Below are 17,105 nucleotides of genomic sequence, written 5' to 3'. Positions count from 1 at the left end.
GGGGGGGGGGGGGGGGGGGGGAACACAATCCATACGCAATCTCTAAATAATCTCCAAATATCATCTAGATATCCTCTCCACACAAAGCAACCATCTTATGGAACATGCTCCATGCAAGGACATGGCCTACGCAATCTGCCCAGAATCTCTTATATGCTGTGCTGAACATAACTCCAAAGAGGGCCCACACAATCTTCGATAAACTGCAGGTAGCAGGTTAGAATATGGGCTTAATATGGATAAGAAAATGAGCCCGGTTTTAACTTAACCGTGGGGATAATATGGACCTGATTGGGCTGGGCCTTATTCCTTCTACGCTGGCCTTGTACTGCATCAGTGATTGCATGAGTAGTTAGATTAGGCACTCACCATACAGAAAATCAACCATTTGTTTCAAAGCACAAAGTATTTGGCCAAGACCGTCCTTTGCCAGAAAACTGTGGACTGGACCAAATACAATATAATTCAAATGTTTGAATCAATTGAAATACATAGACTGGATGGTCAGATCAGTGGGAAAGAATAGTACTTCTATACAATGATGACTAAAAGCATTTGATCAAAAGGATCTACCATAAAGGGAGGTGCACCATGCAGGACAAGGATAAAAAATTCCATTAGGTATACCAAGTTCTTAACCTCTTTTTTTATCTTTCACCAATTTGCTTTCAATTGGTTGTCTCTCTTAGTTTTCATTCTTTGTTGAGTGTCCCTGTTGAGTTCTAAGGTATGGAAGGCAGTAGTTGGTGTTGCTCAAGTGGAGGCGGAGGGTAGCAGTTGCTTCAGAACTGAGGGTTTTTGAAGTCTTCAGATGTGGGGGAAGAGTGAGATATTTTGCGGTCTACAGATGTGGGAGAAGAGTGGTATATTTTGAGGTCTACAGATGTGTCTTCTGCTTTTGTCCTCGCTCTTTTCCACTAAATTTTCTCTTTCTTCTTTGTACCATTTTTCCAGAGCTTTAGCTCCACCATGATTGTACTAATTTCCTTGTGCATTTGAGAATTACAAGTAAACCTGATGCACATACACACATATGGACCGATCCAAACCCACCTGGGTATCCAGACAGAGATGAACCGGATCCAATTTGGAATCGAAGTTACCGATTTGGGCTCAAAGCTATTAGGATCTTTTAGGATTTTATTTTATTTGGAGAATATTTGTAATCTTTTATTTTGGGTAGCTATTAGACAATTAGAATTTTCCGATTTTAGTTTTATTGTCTTTCTATTTTATTAGTCTAACATTTAGGAAGTAATTAGAAGTCTCTATTTCAGTTTTAGATTTTAATTAGGTAAGTTTAAATTTCAGTTTAGTATAAAGGGCAAGTAACCCAATTTCTTAGACAGGTTTGAGAATGGAATGAATTGAATTATTTAGTGCCAGATGGGTACTTGCAAGGTCTTGTGACCTCCTTCCCCCCTCTTTCTTTGTGAGACTCCTTTCCCTCCCCTGCAACTTTGAGTTCTCTCAAGGATTTCTTCCCTTTCTCTACCGGCCCTCCATCAAGTGGTATCAAAGCCAAATGATCCTTTCCTTCGTTTCTCCCTCCTTGTTCTACCTTCCTCCCTTCTCACTCTATCCTCCTCTGACACAAGTCAAAGATATTACCCCAGAAAAAAAAAAATTTGTATTTGTTGTACAAACAGAGAAGTCAAACCAAAACCCCAACCCCTTCCTTCAAAATACAGTCGCAACCCCCTACCACTTTCCCTTTCAGCAGCCTCGATCACCCCTTTTTTCCCTAGAGTACTACCAGCCAAAAAAAAAGAAACAGCAGAAGAACCTTCATAGAGCAAAGAACCATCATTGGTTCTCCATCTCCAAGAAGGAAGCCCTTTTGTCGGTACAACCCCACCCCACGACTCTGTTTCCTTATTTCCTTAATTACTTCTTCTCCTTTTCCAAAACTGCCTGTATCCTTCTCCTTTATTCTATTCTCTTCCATATTTTACTTATTTTCCACGTTTACCCCTCACACATACATAACATATTGTGGGTCTCCAACTTTCTAATTGACCTTCCATTATTTAAAAATTTGCCATCCTTTAACCAAAAAAAGAAGAGTTAAGCTTTCAGAATTACAGTCTTGCCATGTACTTGGGAATTTCAATTATTCATCTCTTGTATATTGAGTATTTGTAAATTGGAGAGTCCACAAGCAATCCAATTATGGATTCTTTTGTGTTCAAGTTCACAGTTTGCTTGCCCAATGGAAAACTTGCTCATTTATTGATTGATGAGAGACAACCCGACAATTTCGTCTCAAGATCTGTGGTGGATATATTGTCAAAGACAAATCAGATTATTTTTTAGTCAGAGTAGGATGTATTCGTTGAGTTCTCTGTTTCTCATTATTATGATGTTGCTTTTTGTGAAGTGTTTGATTCTCCTCAACACATCATTAAATTGGGTCAAGGTAGGTTGGAACGAGATGGCAACCTTGATCGTGAAAACAATGTGTGCACCCTCCAGTTTTAGATTTTAATTAGGTAAGTTTTAATTTCAGTTTAGTATAAAAAGGCATGTAACCCAATTTCCAATTTCTTAGACAAATTGGAGAATGGAATGAACTGAATTGTTTAGCCAGATGGTTACTTGCAATGTCGTGTGACATCCTCCCCCCCCCTCTTTCTTTATGCGACTCCTCTCCCCCCCTGCAAATCTAAGTTCTCTCAGGGATTTCTTCCCTACCCCTACCGGCCCGCCATCAAAACCCAAACTCCATAAATAGAACATTTGTTTCCCCAATAGCTAGTCGAGGAAACTATTCCTACGTGTGCAATTATAATGTTGTACAAGGTTCTAAAAGGCCATGTTTGTTTGATGGAAAATAGTGGGGTAGGATAACTGTAGGGTTTTCATAAAATTCCAAACAAGGCAAGGGTTTGGTTCCATGGGGTGGGAAACTAAGCAGACGACTATCTGAATTAATGAAACATGTCTGCTTACGTGGCAAGCCATTTATCCCACCCCACCCTTCTCCAAAGTCCCACCATTTTGGGTAAGACTTTGGGGGAAAGGGAGGGGAATGAATTTATTACATTGGAATAACAAATTATGAAAGAAATCCACTGTCTACCATAGTTTCCTTTCCTTCTCTTTCCTGTTCTTTAACCCCATTACATGTGGGGCCCATAACTTCTCCTTTCCCTTTTTGTCCACCAAACAAACGGGGCCAAAAAATCTAGAAGAATGAGAAAATTATAGCTAGTATGGATCGTCAGATCTGAGGAACTGAATAGAAATGATGTAAACAGAATTCAATAACCAGATTTTGATTCTTAGAAATAGTGTCCAATAACCAGAGTATGGAATTTGTTTTGGAAAACAAAGGAGAGAAATAATAAGATAAGGTGAAAAGAAGAAAAAGACTAGTAGAGAGATATCACCTGGCTATAGTAAGAACCAGAACTAGAAGAAGAATAGAAGATGAGAAATCAATCGGATATGGAACACTCCGGTCCATCATGCTTAACTCTCTTTGTGTAGCCCTTTGAAATTCCTAATTCCAGTGGCAAAAGGACTCCTAATCACTCTATCACAGTAACCTGACTTGATAGACTCAAAACAAAACTCTAGCTAAGTATCCTAATGCAACTCAAACACTTAAGAAACTAATCCCGCGTACTGATTTCAACCCCCCCCCGCCCCACCTTATGGATTCATAATTAAGGCCCATTACAAAGAAACCAATAAAAATAAAAAGCTCAATCTATATGATAACTACCCAAAACACTATTTCAGCCCACTGGAATGCCACCTGCCCCTTGTGGCCTCCCAGTCCCAAGCTTGCACCTAGGCCTCCATACGAGATGATATTGATCCAACCAGTCCAACACAACTGCATCAAGGGAATGGCAACAAGATGGTTTGAAGTAAGTTTAATTGGGTCGGTTTGATGAGGTTGGCCTGTGCCTGGAGGTAGTTCAACAACTTGTCAAGTCCAGGCCACATAATCGAACTCAATCCTTTTATTCATCATGCTAGGGTTCGACTGGGTTAGGCTCTTCAATGAAACCATAGTATAAGGTGAAGGTCAAGTAGAAGATAAAAGGCAAATAAATGAGGGTAAAAAGGAAAATGTTTCCTACTTTCCTTCATGGCCCTAAATATCTACAATGTGGCAGCACAATCAGCACTAAAGGTAGGAAGATGTTCTACCTTCTATAAATCTGATAAATTTCAAGCCCAGATGCATTTTCCCATGTGAAAATATATAGCTTCGAAGATTACCAAAAAATCAGCTTCGGAAACATCAGTTCAACAGCTGAATGATGTCAAACTAAAGTACCAAAGGGTAACCAGTTCCAGTAGGATCCATCATAAACTCCAACACACAAATCAAATTCAGATTCAATAGAAAACTCAGATCTGGAGAATAGGGCTGAATAGAGGAGATTTCAATCACTCACAAACCACAACTCAGATGGAGCTGAATTTTGGATCTAATGAAGATCCTATATGAGAAAATTAACCATCAAAAGTTGAACAAATTTTGCCAGCTCGACTGAGACTGATGCTGGTTGCAGGAAAAAGGAAACTTTTGGTGATTCTTCAAGATCTTGAGTTGGAAGTGTCGGATGATCCATAAATTTTGATCAAGTGATCCCCCTAAGGTCCTCAACAAACCCTCAAAATCCTGCGGCAATCAGAAATCTGATCTAGGAGATACGCACTCGAAAATTCTTCCCAGGAAAACCTTGTAACTGGATTCGGTAGCCTGATTGTGTGCTCTTCTGTTCAGCAACAGTAGGGACTTTGTTCTCACAAAATAATGAATAGATAGAAGTAGAATAAGAGTAAAAAGTAGAGAAAAGAAGTATAGAAGGGATATACATCGGTGGGGTGGACTCTCTCAGCCATGGGTCTCTCATCCATAGCTATCTCAGCTGTTGAAACATCCTTTCTCAGGAAAAACCCGGCAAGCAAACTTACAAAATATCATTAATCATTAATCAACTGTAATTCTCTGCAATACAAAGCCTCTATTTATAGTGGAGGCTAGGACTCCAGTACATAGAAAGTAACCAAAGAGGAAACAAATAGAAAATAAAAACTACTTAAGACTCAAAAACTGCCAAATAACAAAACTTGCTCTAAGAAAATAATAAAGACATAGCTAGGGACTTCTAGAACACTCAAAATATAGAAATCTAATATTCTTAATGACTAAGAAACATAAAATAACTACTTAATCCCGTATAGGACTTGAATCCCCAATCTTTGGGCTTGTAAAATCAACCTATTGCAAAAGCAAACCCAAAAATATAAAGCTTGTGGCCCATGCAACCCATTGCACACTCAAAATAACACATATTAGTCCATTCCTGGTCCAGTTTGATGACTGAAGTAGCAAACCAGATTTGGTTATTTGACTTAGCAGCTTGATCTACATCACTAAAAATCAAAGGTAAAGCCTTATAAGTATGAGCCATATGGTTGCAAAAGTACCCAAAAGCTGACCCGTGGCTATTACAAGGGGTATACTTCCCATCCAATGGTGGGTTCAACTGGATAAAGCTTAACTTAACAGATATGCGTGATGGACATTTTCCCTAATACTAACAAAAATAACGATACCAACAACAATCATAAGAGTGGACGGTGCAGACCATTAGACCAATGTCTCTAGGTAGGTTAAGATTTGAGACCAACTTGGAGCGAAGGGAAATATTAACATTCCAGATTGGAGGAGGGAAAAAATAAAAGAAACTATCCTCATGCAGAGGGAGCATAATTGCCCATTGCCCTTTCTTCCTCCCCTCCCCAACCCCCACCCCCCACCCCCCACCCTCCAACAACTGGACTGCAATTGTTTAACGGTTGTTTGTGATTAAGGCCCAGGGTCATATTTTTTCCTATGGGTTTGCTCTGTTTTGGGCTTTCCTTGTTGGTTGCTTGGTGCCAGGTTGCTTTTGCTATATGGACTTGGCCCTGTTTCTTTTCCTTTTCTGATGTAAATCAGATTGCATTAAAAGACCTATATCATTTCATGATTTCAAGAAAAGGGAGAGATGCCGTAGTGTCCATTGAAATCTAATGTAGGACAGAAATCAGCAAAAGGTCACAAAGATCTACGGGACTGACCAATAGGAGAAAAACAGCATAATATTTCTGTGGCGTTGATGGAAGATTAAGGCCGAAAGAATAGATTGATGACAAGGCATAGAAGTCTAAGTAGCAGCAGCAACAGTCTTTGCGGGTTAATTTTGGGCGGGCAAAACTTGTACATTTTGTGAACTTTGTTTCCATTTTAAAGGCCATCAAGTTACCTATAAATAAGACCAGGATCTTGAGTTATAAATTATATTGGGAAAGTTATGACTGGTTATAGAAAGAGTGAAAGTGTTTATCAGTTCCGAGATTTCTATTTTTGAATGTTCTATTAGTGTAGTTGTTATAGACTTATACAGTAATGTGTTTTGTTCGTTCAAGATAGTAATTGGTGTAATTCATGTTAGAGAGTCTATAAATACATCTTATTGGAAATTGTAACGTAACCAGAGTTTTTTTCCATGTTTTTTATTGAATTGCAAAGATTTTATTCTTTCTTATTTTCTCCCCATATTTTGAGTTTTGAAAATTTTGGGTGCTACTTTGTTGATTCACTTATAAAGTATTTCTGGTTTGCTTGGTTCTGTTCAGGCGTTTATTGATTTTTCCTAAAATGTTTATACATCTTACCTCATTTCCTTTTGACAATTAAAAAAACTTAAAAGACTTTTGGTAGTGGATGTGATAATGATGATAAGAAGGAAATCTATCTAAGATGGTATGGAAACTGAGACATGAGAGCTTAGTTAGATACAAACTGATACATAAATCCTCGAAGAGGTGAGGACCAGCAAGTTCTCCAAATATTACAAATGTGTATTGAGAATAGACAAAGAGCTTTACAAATAACATATGGTAACATTTGAACCATAAAATCAAATCATGTCATGCAAAGTCTATAAATTAGCTAGTTCCTGAGATAAGACTTACATCTTCCGTAACATCAGTAATTTAATGTAGTATTTATGTTAGGAAAACATTTCTAATGGGCCATTATGGATTTATGTTACCTGGTCTGGTGATGCAAGACTATTGCTAGGGTCGGCAAATTCAGCTACAAGTTCATCAGCCACCTGGAAACACTCTTCCCACTCAGGTTAATGTACCAGCATAGAGAAAACACTAACATTCCATGAAATATGGATGTGTAAAAGTTGGTAACCAGTAAGCAAACAAGAAGACAACCCACAATGACATACACCTTAAGCACTCCCTTTGGATTTCAATTATTAAGTATCAGAAAACAAATAATTAATAGAATGAAATACTGAAAATATTCAGCATAATAAACAATTGTACACCAGCATGAATAATATCATAAAATGTTTGAAGAGAATTCCAGTAACCAACCCCAAGCAGTAGGGCTAATGCTGACTGCTGAGTGAATTGAAACACTCCTGCAACTAGCATGATTTTCACACACACACTGAATCAATCAAATGAAACAGTAGAATCAATACCACAAAATTCCTTCACGTATGCAATTATGCTAATAGTTTGCACCCTAGTGACTGAAAGCCAGTAAAGGCATGTCTTTGATATCAATACGGAAGTCTACCAACTTCACAATGCCTTGTGTTCAGAAAAAGATTCAAGATTTCTGTTCGATTGGGTTTCTATTTTGGTCGAAGCCGAAACATACCACCGAAATTACACCAAAATATTGCAACAAAATGACCGTAATGGTCAAAATATACCACTGAAATATGGTCCATTTAGGTGAAAAAACTGGAACATTGAAGACCCCTCAATTCACATGCCATTTCGTTTCGACAATCGGAATTTTGGTCGAAAGCGAAATATTTCGACCGAAATTTCGAACTATGGTTAGAAACGCCCAACTTAACCAGAATCACTTAAATTGGGGGCTTATCCATAATCCATGCACAATCAATCCTTACTGATGAAGCTTCCTCCCATCACCACTGCTAACCTGATGAAAGAGTCATTGGAAGCAATGAACTAAATCTCGGACATCTCGGCCGAAATTTCTACAGTTCAATGGTTTTGGCGGATCCTGAGATGCATAGTTTTCACGGCGTCAAATCGATCTAAGGTGGTGGAGGGGTGGCTAATCGATTTGGCGATGAATCGCCCGTTATGACGTTGCCATGGTGGTCAAATCGTCCATGTGTCATTTTTTATTTTTCCTATTTTCAAAAGTTATTTAGTATGCTACTTTTTTATTTCCCCTATTTTCTAAAGTTATTTAGCATGCTACAAGCCTACAATATATTCCCTATAACATATAAAACTAACATTAAGCAACATCAAATCATCAAAAATCAACATAGCCCTATCAAAATCACCCTGCATTTTACAAAAAATCGACCGTCTAGTGAATCAAGCGTGACCTGGTGTCCATGGAGGTGCCATGGCGACCGCCATTTGTGAGTCACGTAAATTTTAGCACTGCCATGAACTTCCTTTTCCACCAGGACGCCAAATCGCCGCCTTGGCGACACCATGACAACTATGCTGAGATGAAACCTGATTTGTGGGAAATTTCAGAAAAAAATACCTGATTTCAGCCAGGTTTCAGTGGATTCGACCTGTCCGAAACCTGAGATTTAGTTCCTTAATTGGTAGCCAGGGTACCTTTCTATAAGCTAGTACCTTAGCTTTCCCTCACTTCAGCCGTCTTCCATTTATTTACAACCCATATATAGCTGCGAGGATTCTTCTCCTGAGAACCATCATTTGCAACCCTCCTAGACACACAGATAATAACACTCTGTTCAAGGTAGTAACCTTCTGTCCCCAACTCCCCCTCCTCACTTTTGGAGAAGTCAAGAAAGTTTATTACTAATTAAGAAGGAGAAAAAGTAAAGACATATATACTGTACGCTTAACGATGGCCTCCAACAAATGGCTCTGATTTGAAAAAGAAACTGAAATTCATCGGAGGAGAAGCCTACTATGGAAATTTCTTTTTCCACCTGATAATCTGCTTCTCATCCAACAAATTCGTTGCCTTGGCCCCTAGACTCTACTCGAAAAAACACTTTGTTTAATCTTCCCACTACGAAAATGGAATTTCTCTCAGACAATGGCCCTGAAGTTGCTGAAAACTCCCTCCATAACCAAGATGAGAGTGGTAATTATCCTTCCACATTGATAACCACATTCTCTCTATAACCAGCTCCCACACAGTTATAATATGTGGGGCCTCTAATGAAAGTCATAGGTGGATGAAAAGAAGGATGTCCACATTACAATGATAGCTATCTCATTATTGCTCCAAATCGAACACCCCACCCACTTCAGTTTTGACTCGTAAGTCAAATTTCAACCGTGACACAGCCTCAAAGCACCTCCACACCCAGATCTGGAACCTTAGCTAGTGAGATATCCACAAAATGTTATAGTATTAATCAAAAGAACATAAGATGTAGGTCAGTCCAAATTAGAAATAGAGAAGCCTTCAACAAGACCTGTTTCCGTTGACATATTCATCATTATTTCCAAACCGTCCATTATTAAGAGCAACAACAACGTAGAGATTATTTCTCTGTAGCAATGTCCCCTGCAGCTTCTGACTTGCCTCTGAAACAGTCTATCAAGATTTTTTTTTTTTTTTTTTTTTTTTCATTGAAGAGCAGTAGCCTTCCTCCATTTTTGTTCAAATCTCATCTGTTACCCATTTTTTCAAGAAAATCCATCTGTATATGTTTGCAATCTTTTCCAGCATTAAAGATTGCAAACAAACCCTAGAATTTCTTTTTTTTTTTTTTTTTATTAAGATTTTTTTCCCTTTTTTGCCTACATGTATCACGGCTACACTGCATTAGTCACTGATCAATCCAGAACTAAAATCTGTATCATTGTATATAAAATCTGTATCATTGTATAGGACTTCATTTTATGGTTACTGCATAGAAGTAAGAAATTTTAAGGAGCCATTGCTAGACTTCATTTTATGGTTACTGCATAGAAGTAAGAAATTTTAAGGAGCCATTGCTAACAAGCAACGGTAAAAGGTTCAGAATGCCAAGGCAAAGCCCGGGTTTGAGTCTTGTGGGCACCCACTCTGCACAAAAATGCCAAAGGTTAGGACTGACTCCAAAGTCACCCCACTTAAGCAGGACCAGCATTGGGTAATGGCCCTTTGGCATAGAAAAAAGCAGTTTTCCAAGTTCCCTGGATCAGTTTTAGAAATTTATTTGCAAGTCCCAAGTTTAGAAATAAAGCAAATATGATAAATAAGGAAGTCTCAAAGCACTTTGATCAGGTCGAAGATCATCCAAACAAGACCAATCGAACAAGAGAATTAATCCAAAACAAAGTAAAGAAAGTAATAGGAACAACCCACAAAGCTAGTCAAGCATAAAGTTCATAATAAACCAGAGCACTAAAAAAGCAAACCCATTAAAGTGCCCAAAATAATTAAAGATTATTAAAAAGGAGTAGAAAAAAAGACGAAAACACAAAAATGATAAATATGACGTCAAAGCCACTGACCTCATTGTAAGTGGTTCTCCCCTTGCTTTCGACTTTCTCACACACTATGAAAACCCGAGACATGATAAACACATAAAGTTAGGAAGAAACTAATCAGCAATAAGCCTATAGAAAAAAAATTTATCCCATGCCAACCAAACTGCCGTAAAGAAAAAAAAAGTCGTCAAAAGTTTCCCAAGGATTTTCCCATAGGATTGAATTTTGTTATCCATGAACCACCTTATAAATAAAAACTGGCTCCAAATGGATCTTGAGAAGCCAGACCGCCAAGAATTGATCCCGTTTGTGTGTTGAATCATGCAAACTTGAGCACCGTTGCGAGAATTGAAACGTTTGTCTCCATACCTAACTCCCACTATCATAAAAATTGAGACCTCCACCAAATAGGTGGATGTTTCGACTCCCATAAATCATCATAATTGCTCACCGTGGTCAGAATCAGAACTGCTAATTAAGACTGATCTTCACCATATATATTTAGCATATCCCCAAAAATAATGGGAGTTGAAACTCTTATTATTCAAATGGACAATAAAAATAAAAATAGTAAGGAAAGTCACCTTTCATGCTGAACTGGCGGAGTCCCCTACCACTCTTATCTGGACCAACCGCTCTTTGGCCTCTCTTTTTCTTCTTGCCACTGTTTAAAAATCAAAGATTAGTTAAAAACTTGTAGAGATTTGTTTTTAAGTGCAATTCAACTTAAAGATACAGTACCTAGCACCAAGAAAATAAGAAAAATGTTTCCTAATTTCTACACGATAAACTAAGAATGGTCGAGGAACAAGAACTTCAAGACCATGTGTATCAGCATCACAGCAATTACCAGATTCATGGGCATCACAGATTTAGGGGTTTCTTAATCGATCAAAAACCATTCAACAATTCACAAATGTCACCTAACAGGCTAACATAAAGTTAATTTCAAGAACAAAACAAATAATTAAAAAACTCACACAACGCCGCCTTGAGATCCAGCGTCATCTCCATGAATGTCTAGATGATTCAATCTAACAAAAGTGTTCTCACTGATGGGGGTCGCCATAGCCTGCTCACTCCTGCTTGACGGAGACCCAGCACTTCCACTCGTCGAGACGGATTGCCCGGAGAAGGTGGTTCCCCAAGACCTTGTAGTCCCAACTCTAGAAATGCTCGGTGGGTTCTTCTCCCCATCTTCTGTATGATTACCACCAGTAACCACCATTCCTGCCAATTTCTTTCCAAAATTAAACTAACCTAAAAACTCAAGAAACCAAGATCTTTGTTTTGGAGCAAAACCCTGAAGGAAAACTGACCTTATTATACCTTATAATTGGAAAACTAGCTGTCTGAAAATGAAAAAAACCTCTGAGCATCAGTGATACATCTTCTGTTTACAGATTAATCAACAATCCCCTCATGGGTCTGTGTTGCCACACACAGAAGACCGTTTAAAGCGGTGAGGGGAAGGGAAGAATCTACAGGGTTTCAAGACTTCCACTGAGAGAAAGAGGGAATAAAAGGGAGGGAATGTGGAGGCGTTTGGATGTTTTTGTTTCTTTCTTCTTGTTAGAATTTAACAGGTGGAGCTGTATATGTACCAGACTCCGAGACAACCATGGACATAGAAAAGGATCCTCACAAAAAGTCCCCTATTCGGCTATTCCCAAATCCCACCCCATGCCATATGGTGCATGAAAGAAGATCTCCCACTAAATCTTGTACTAAGATTTTGGGCTCTGATTACATTATCCCAACCATTTCTCATTAGCTAAAAGTTGACTGTTCCTGTTTGGTCCCGAACAGTTATTACAATATGCCAATCTCACCGACGTGCTTTTCTCCCGACTCCTTCTTTTCTCACCAACGGCCACGATGGGTGTTCGCTTTTTGTACTTTACGTCGGAGTCAGTATTCAGCAATACATGTGTTTAGGGGTGTCAACGGATCGGTCCGGCTCGGTTTCGGTCTGGTTTGAGTTGGTTTCAGTCTGGGAAGGCTGAAAACGAAACTGAACCAATAAAGAAATTCTGATTTCGATTTGGTTTCGGTTTTGGGGCGGTTTGGTTTCAGTTTGTCTTTGGTTTCTTAAATCAATTTGTAATCGGGTTGGTTTTGGTTTTTGGTTCAGTTTGAGTTTGACTTTCCATTCAAATGTATACAAAACTATGTAAAATTGGATTTTTTTTAATGAATTTCGGAGTGTTTCGGTTTCTCACTATTTTTGTTTCAATTTCGGTCTGGGTTTTGAGCCCGTTTTGGTTTGGTTTCGGGTTCATCCGATTTTCGATGTAGTTTGGTTTGATTTTGGGGTTGCAGTACTCGAAACCGAATCAATAAGGCTTTGGTTCGGTTTGACCTAGGCTATTATCGGTTCAGTCCAACCGGTTTCACCAATTCGGTTTAGGGTTTGACACCCCTACATGTGTTCATCGACTTCGGAACTTTGGGCCGATCTAGTCGTAGAGGGAATTAAAAAAAAAAGGATAAAGAACCCTGCTAATCTAGTTCTAGTATACGCAACACCAGCTTGCGAGGCCATAGAAGGATGTCTAGGAGCATCTTCGATGCATGGGGTTGGGGTAGCGTGATCCCTTAAAAAAGAGGGACTAGAGAGAACCATGTTCACTTGTGTAGTCACTACGTCAGTACGCAGATCGACCGGGGATGCATAAGGGCAGGCATTTTTTTACCCCCTGTGTTTGGCCATTGATACACACAAGCAGATAGAATTCTTTTGTCCAAACAAAACAAAACTGTAATCAAATTAATAACTAAGGCCCAGTTTGATAACATATTTTTTTTTTCAATAAGAGAAAGGAAAAAAAAAAAAACATTAAGTAGATAGAAAGTCAATTACATTAATCTAAGAACTGAGATTTAAAAAGTCAAGATTGTTTTGTTTTGCTATTACCATATGAGCTATCCTACACATTACTAGTGCCACTTCATTACTAGGCTTGAGACAAAAAATAGGACCAAACAAAAAATTATACACATCCAAAAAAACGAGGGATTGCTCTGAGGTTACGAAGTGGTATTGTAATCAGAAAGTTGTTCTCCAAGTTCTCTAAATCACTACATATCTCCCCAATTCTCCATCCAACGTCCCTAGCCTGCTTCATGTCGTTGAGGAACCCCTGAGTGTATGCTTCAATGGTTTTTCTTGTCATCATATAATCAACACTTAGGCTCTGTATTGTAACATTCTGAAAAATGGATTATGTTGTTTTTCTATATTTTTTTTTAATAGAAATGGGATAAAAATTATATGGTAAGCCCATATCAATTTCTTGTTTTTTTAAATGAACCGGGAACTTTTAGGTTTTGGAGTCCATTTTTTAGAACATGAAAAGTAAGATCCTCACACTCAAAATAAACATTTTCAGGTAATTTTTATTTCCACATAAACATTCTCACGTATACTTATCAAACAGGGCCTAAAGTTAAAAGTAACCCTCCTCAGAGTAGGATTCACCCACACATCAATGGTTATTATTACTCCTCCCATTTACATAGTCAAAGTCGAAAAGACCCTTCCCACCTGATACACCTACAATGAGCTCTCCAATAAGGGTTGGTCATGTGGTGAAGCATCAACCCTAAAGTTACGTTATTAGATCTTGCCTGGTAGGTCTATAGCTACAAAGAACCTTCGGGGTCCGGAATTCAGCCACACACACATCAAGATGCAACTCAACCTCCCACACTTGGACACTTTAAGGTAGGGGTGTGAAGCGGTGGAGCTCGGTCAGTCCTAGCGGGGATTGGTCAATTTATAGGGCTACACCTGAATGCCCGTTTAGCTGAATGGGCTAAGTAGGGTTGAGCATGGGATGATTGATAATTGAGCTGGTCAGTTTCAGGTTCTAAACAGATCTTAATTGGGCTACATACCTGTTTAACTTTAAACATGCTTTAAATGCTTCCTCCTTAAAATTAATCTCTTAAATGGGCTTAAAGAAAAATGCCAATAAAATGGGGCCATACATCTCAAAATCGAGATAAAAGATTTATTGGTTTTCCTCTAATTATATTAAGATGATTGAGATTCTAAAATCATATTTTGGAGTCCTGGACAACCTGAAATTGGGGTTTAGAGTCTTAAAGTTGTGGTGGATATATGTATAATATCTCCATTATCTACCTCTAAAATTGAGATGAGCCACTATCTTTATCATGACTCATAATAGTTTAGATATGGGCATTTTACATTTTTAGTGATAGTAGTTTAGTAACTCTAGTTTACAGGTAGTGATATAGTGTGGTCAAGATGAGTCAATGTGAAATAAAGGGGTTGGGCTAGGTTGGGCTTAAGAGAGCTGGTTCAGGTCAGGCTAGTAATTACTCAGGTCAGTCGGGTATCTGATGGGCTCGAGGGCTACATTGTGAATGCATGTTTAATAAATAGGTTGGGCATGCCGATATTTACTTGGGCAAACTCGATCGGCGTAACTAGGTTGAGCCAGGAATTGACACCCCTACGTTAAAGACTCTCCATTAATGAATGTCATCGGATGGGTATTTTCAACCCTTCAACCAAGGTACTTTTCGGACACAGAAGGGTTAAAAAATGATATTAGATGGTCCTATAAAAAAAAAAATGACATTAGGTGGGTTATGTTCGTCCCTTCAACCAATAGGGGGATATACTACCTAACTTTTCTCCTAAAAATAAATAAGCTAAGAAAACAAAGAAATATCAATATCTATCACTTCTTGAGAAGCCAACATACTCATGTTCTCACATCTTGCCGTATTAGAGAAGAGTTTAATTATACTTAATAAAGGAATTATCACTTCATTCCCTGAATTATGTACTTTTTCAAAAATATTACTCTCTTCCCCCTAGACACACAGATTTAATCTACCATCCCCAACCGTTTAAAATGGCGGTTAAGTTGGTCAAAATATTTTCATAATACCTAAACTACCCTCACAAATGTCACAATTGTAGATTACCCATTATACCTTATTTGACTAAACCCCCTTTTTCATACTAGTCGATCAGAATCCCACTTTTCAATCCATTCTTCGTTCCATGGAGTTTCTATTGGAGCCCTAGTGAAGCGAAGCTTTAACCTTCTTCCCTCTTTCATCGCTCTTCAAATCCCCTGCCCTTCCGTTAGCCCTTCCAGCAGATTTCAAGGTGTTCTCAACCTTGGAGCTATGGTGATCAACGGTATAGACCTCCTCGGCTTGACGGAATTCTCGGCAATTGGGTATCATGGTATGATTGGCCATCGAAACGACCACCACCGACGCCGACACCGCAGGCGGAAGCGATTGTACCGGTTCTTGCGACAGTTCGCATGGAGACTCCGCGGAATATTCCGATGCTGAATCGTCTTTGTCTTCGTCTACATCGACCTCATCGACGGTTCTGCAGGACTGGAACGGGAAAAGGGACATATCGGCGGATGGGAACGAAAAAGATTTCGTGGACATTGGAGGATTGCTTTGCGGGTTAGGGTTTCAGCGGAAGAAGAATTTTTCCCATTGCTTCACGGGTTGGGGTTTCGGTGAAGCTCTCATCTAACTCCATTGCATCAGAACCTGCAATTTTTTTTTTTTTTTGTTGATCACTTTAGGATGTCCCATTTAAAAGCAAATTTCTACGATGGAAGGTGGAGTTCTTTGTGCCATTAATAAAAACAGGAGCTGCATTATAGCTCCCACGACTTGAATTTTGAGAAAACTTGTGTGCTGCTAGAGACAGTGTCTCCTTCTTCCTCTTCTTCTCTACTTTTGAGTTTCTAATTTTTATACACTGCAATTGTATTATGTTGGAGACTTTTGAGGCTTCATTGGAGATCATCTAAGGTGCTTGTGCTAACATTTTCCATCGAGTTCCATTAAGAGTCTACATATTAGAGGCTAATTATACCCTGCAACATCTTCTGGAGCAGAAGAAGTGGCCTCGTTCTGTAAATTAGTCCTAATGATGAGCTCAAGTATGAAGCAACCATCAAATATCATCATTTTCACAGATTCATATTCAGATTTGAATTGAATTGGATGATTTCAGCATAACATCGCCGAGCTCTATGTTCCAATTTCAGCATAATCATCAAAGGTTGCCGGAGATTCCCTGCCTGAGAAAATCATTAAGACTCCATCAATATCCTAACTGCATCTCTATCTCCTACAGTATCACTAGCTGAAGTGATCATAAGCTCCAGATATTCAGAGTTGTTTTGTCCCCTTTCAGTGTAAGTAACATGAGCCATTGTCTTGATGAGCTCTCCACCTTTCTTTTATTTCAATAGGCGTGGAGGAGATCACTAGTAAAATGATCCACATTATATAAAACAAATCAATTGAAGAAAAAGAAGAAGAAGAAACTTAGAACACATTCTACATTTGTAATTATAAAACAAATCAATTGAAGAATCAGCATGACCATACCAAACAATGTTGGAACTTCATGGGGAGCTGGACTCACTTGAACTGGGAGACCCTGGTTCCTCTCCCACACAAGGTTTCTAATCTCTGGTACTGGATTGGGATCGGTCTCGACGAATAGTAAAACTGATTCAGATTGATCAAATTCAATCAGGTTTAAATAGAGTCAAGTCTGTTTTTTTGAGTTTGGATCCACACTGCAT

General features: G+C 38.7%; 1 protein-coding gene across 1 annotated transcript in view; it reads right to left on the bottom strand.

The window, feature by feature from the left end:
• Positions 1-12,184, bottom strand: part of LOC122057817 (transcription factor-like protein DPB) — a 33,655-nt gene extending 21,471 nt beyond the window's left edge. The window contains exons 1-5 of the mRNA XM_042620115.1: positions 11,824-12,184; positions 11,475-11,724; positions 11,079-11,158; positions 10,519-10,562; positions 7,068-7,130 (exon numbers count right to left, since the gene is read on the bottom strand). Of these exons, the coding sequence (XP_042476049.1) occupies positions 7,068-7,130; positions 10,519-10,562; positions 11,079-11,158; positions 11,475-11,722 (435 nt within the window). The 5' untranslated portion in view covers positions 11,723-11,724; positions 11,824-12,184. The remainder of the gene's footprint in view (positions 1-7,067; positions 7,131-10,518; positions 10,563-11,078; positions 11,159-11,474; positions 11,725-11,823) is intronic.
• Positions 12,185-17,105: the final 4,921 nt, after the last annotated feature.

Source organism: Macadamia integrifolia, chromosome 12 (genome assembly GCF_013358625.1).
Source record: "Macadamia integrifolia cultivar HAES 741 chromosome 12, SCU_Mint_v3, whole genome shotgun sequence".
NCBI lineage: Eukaryota > Viridiplantae > Streptophyta > Magnoliopsida > Proteales > Proteaceae > Macadamia > Macadamia integrifolia.
Note: the sequence above shows the minus strand (reverse complement) of the source record. Positions and strands in the feature narration are given on the sequence as shown.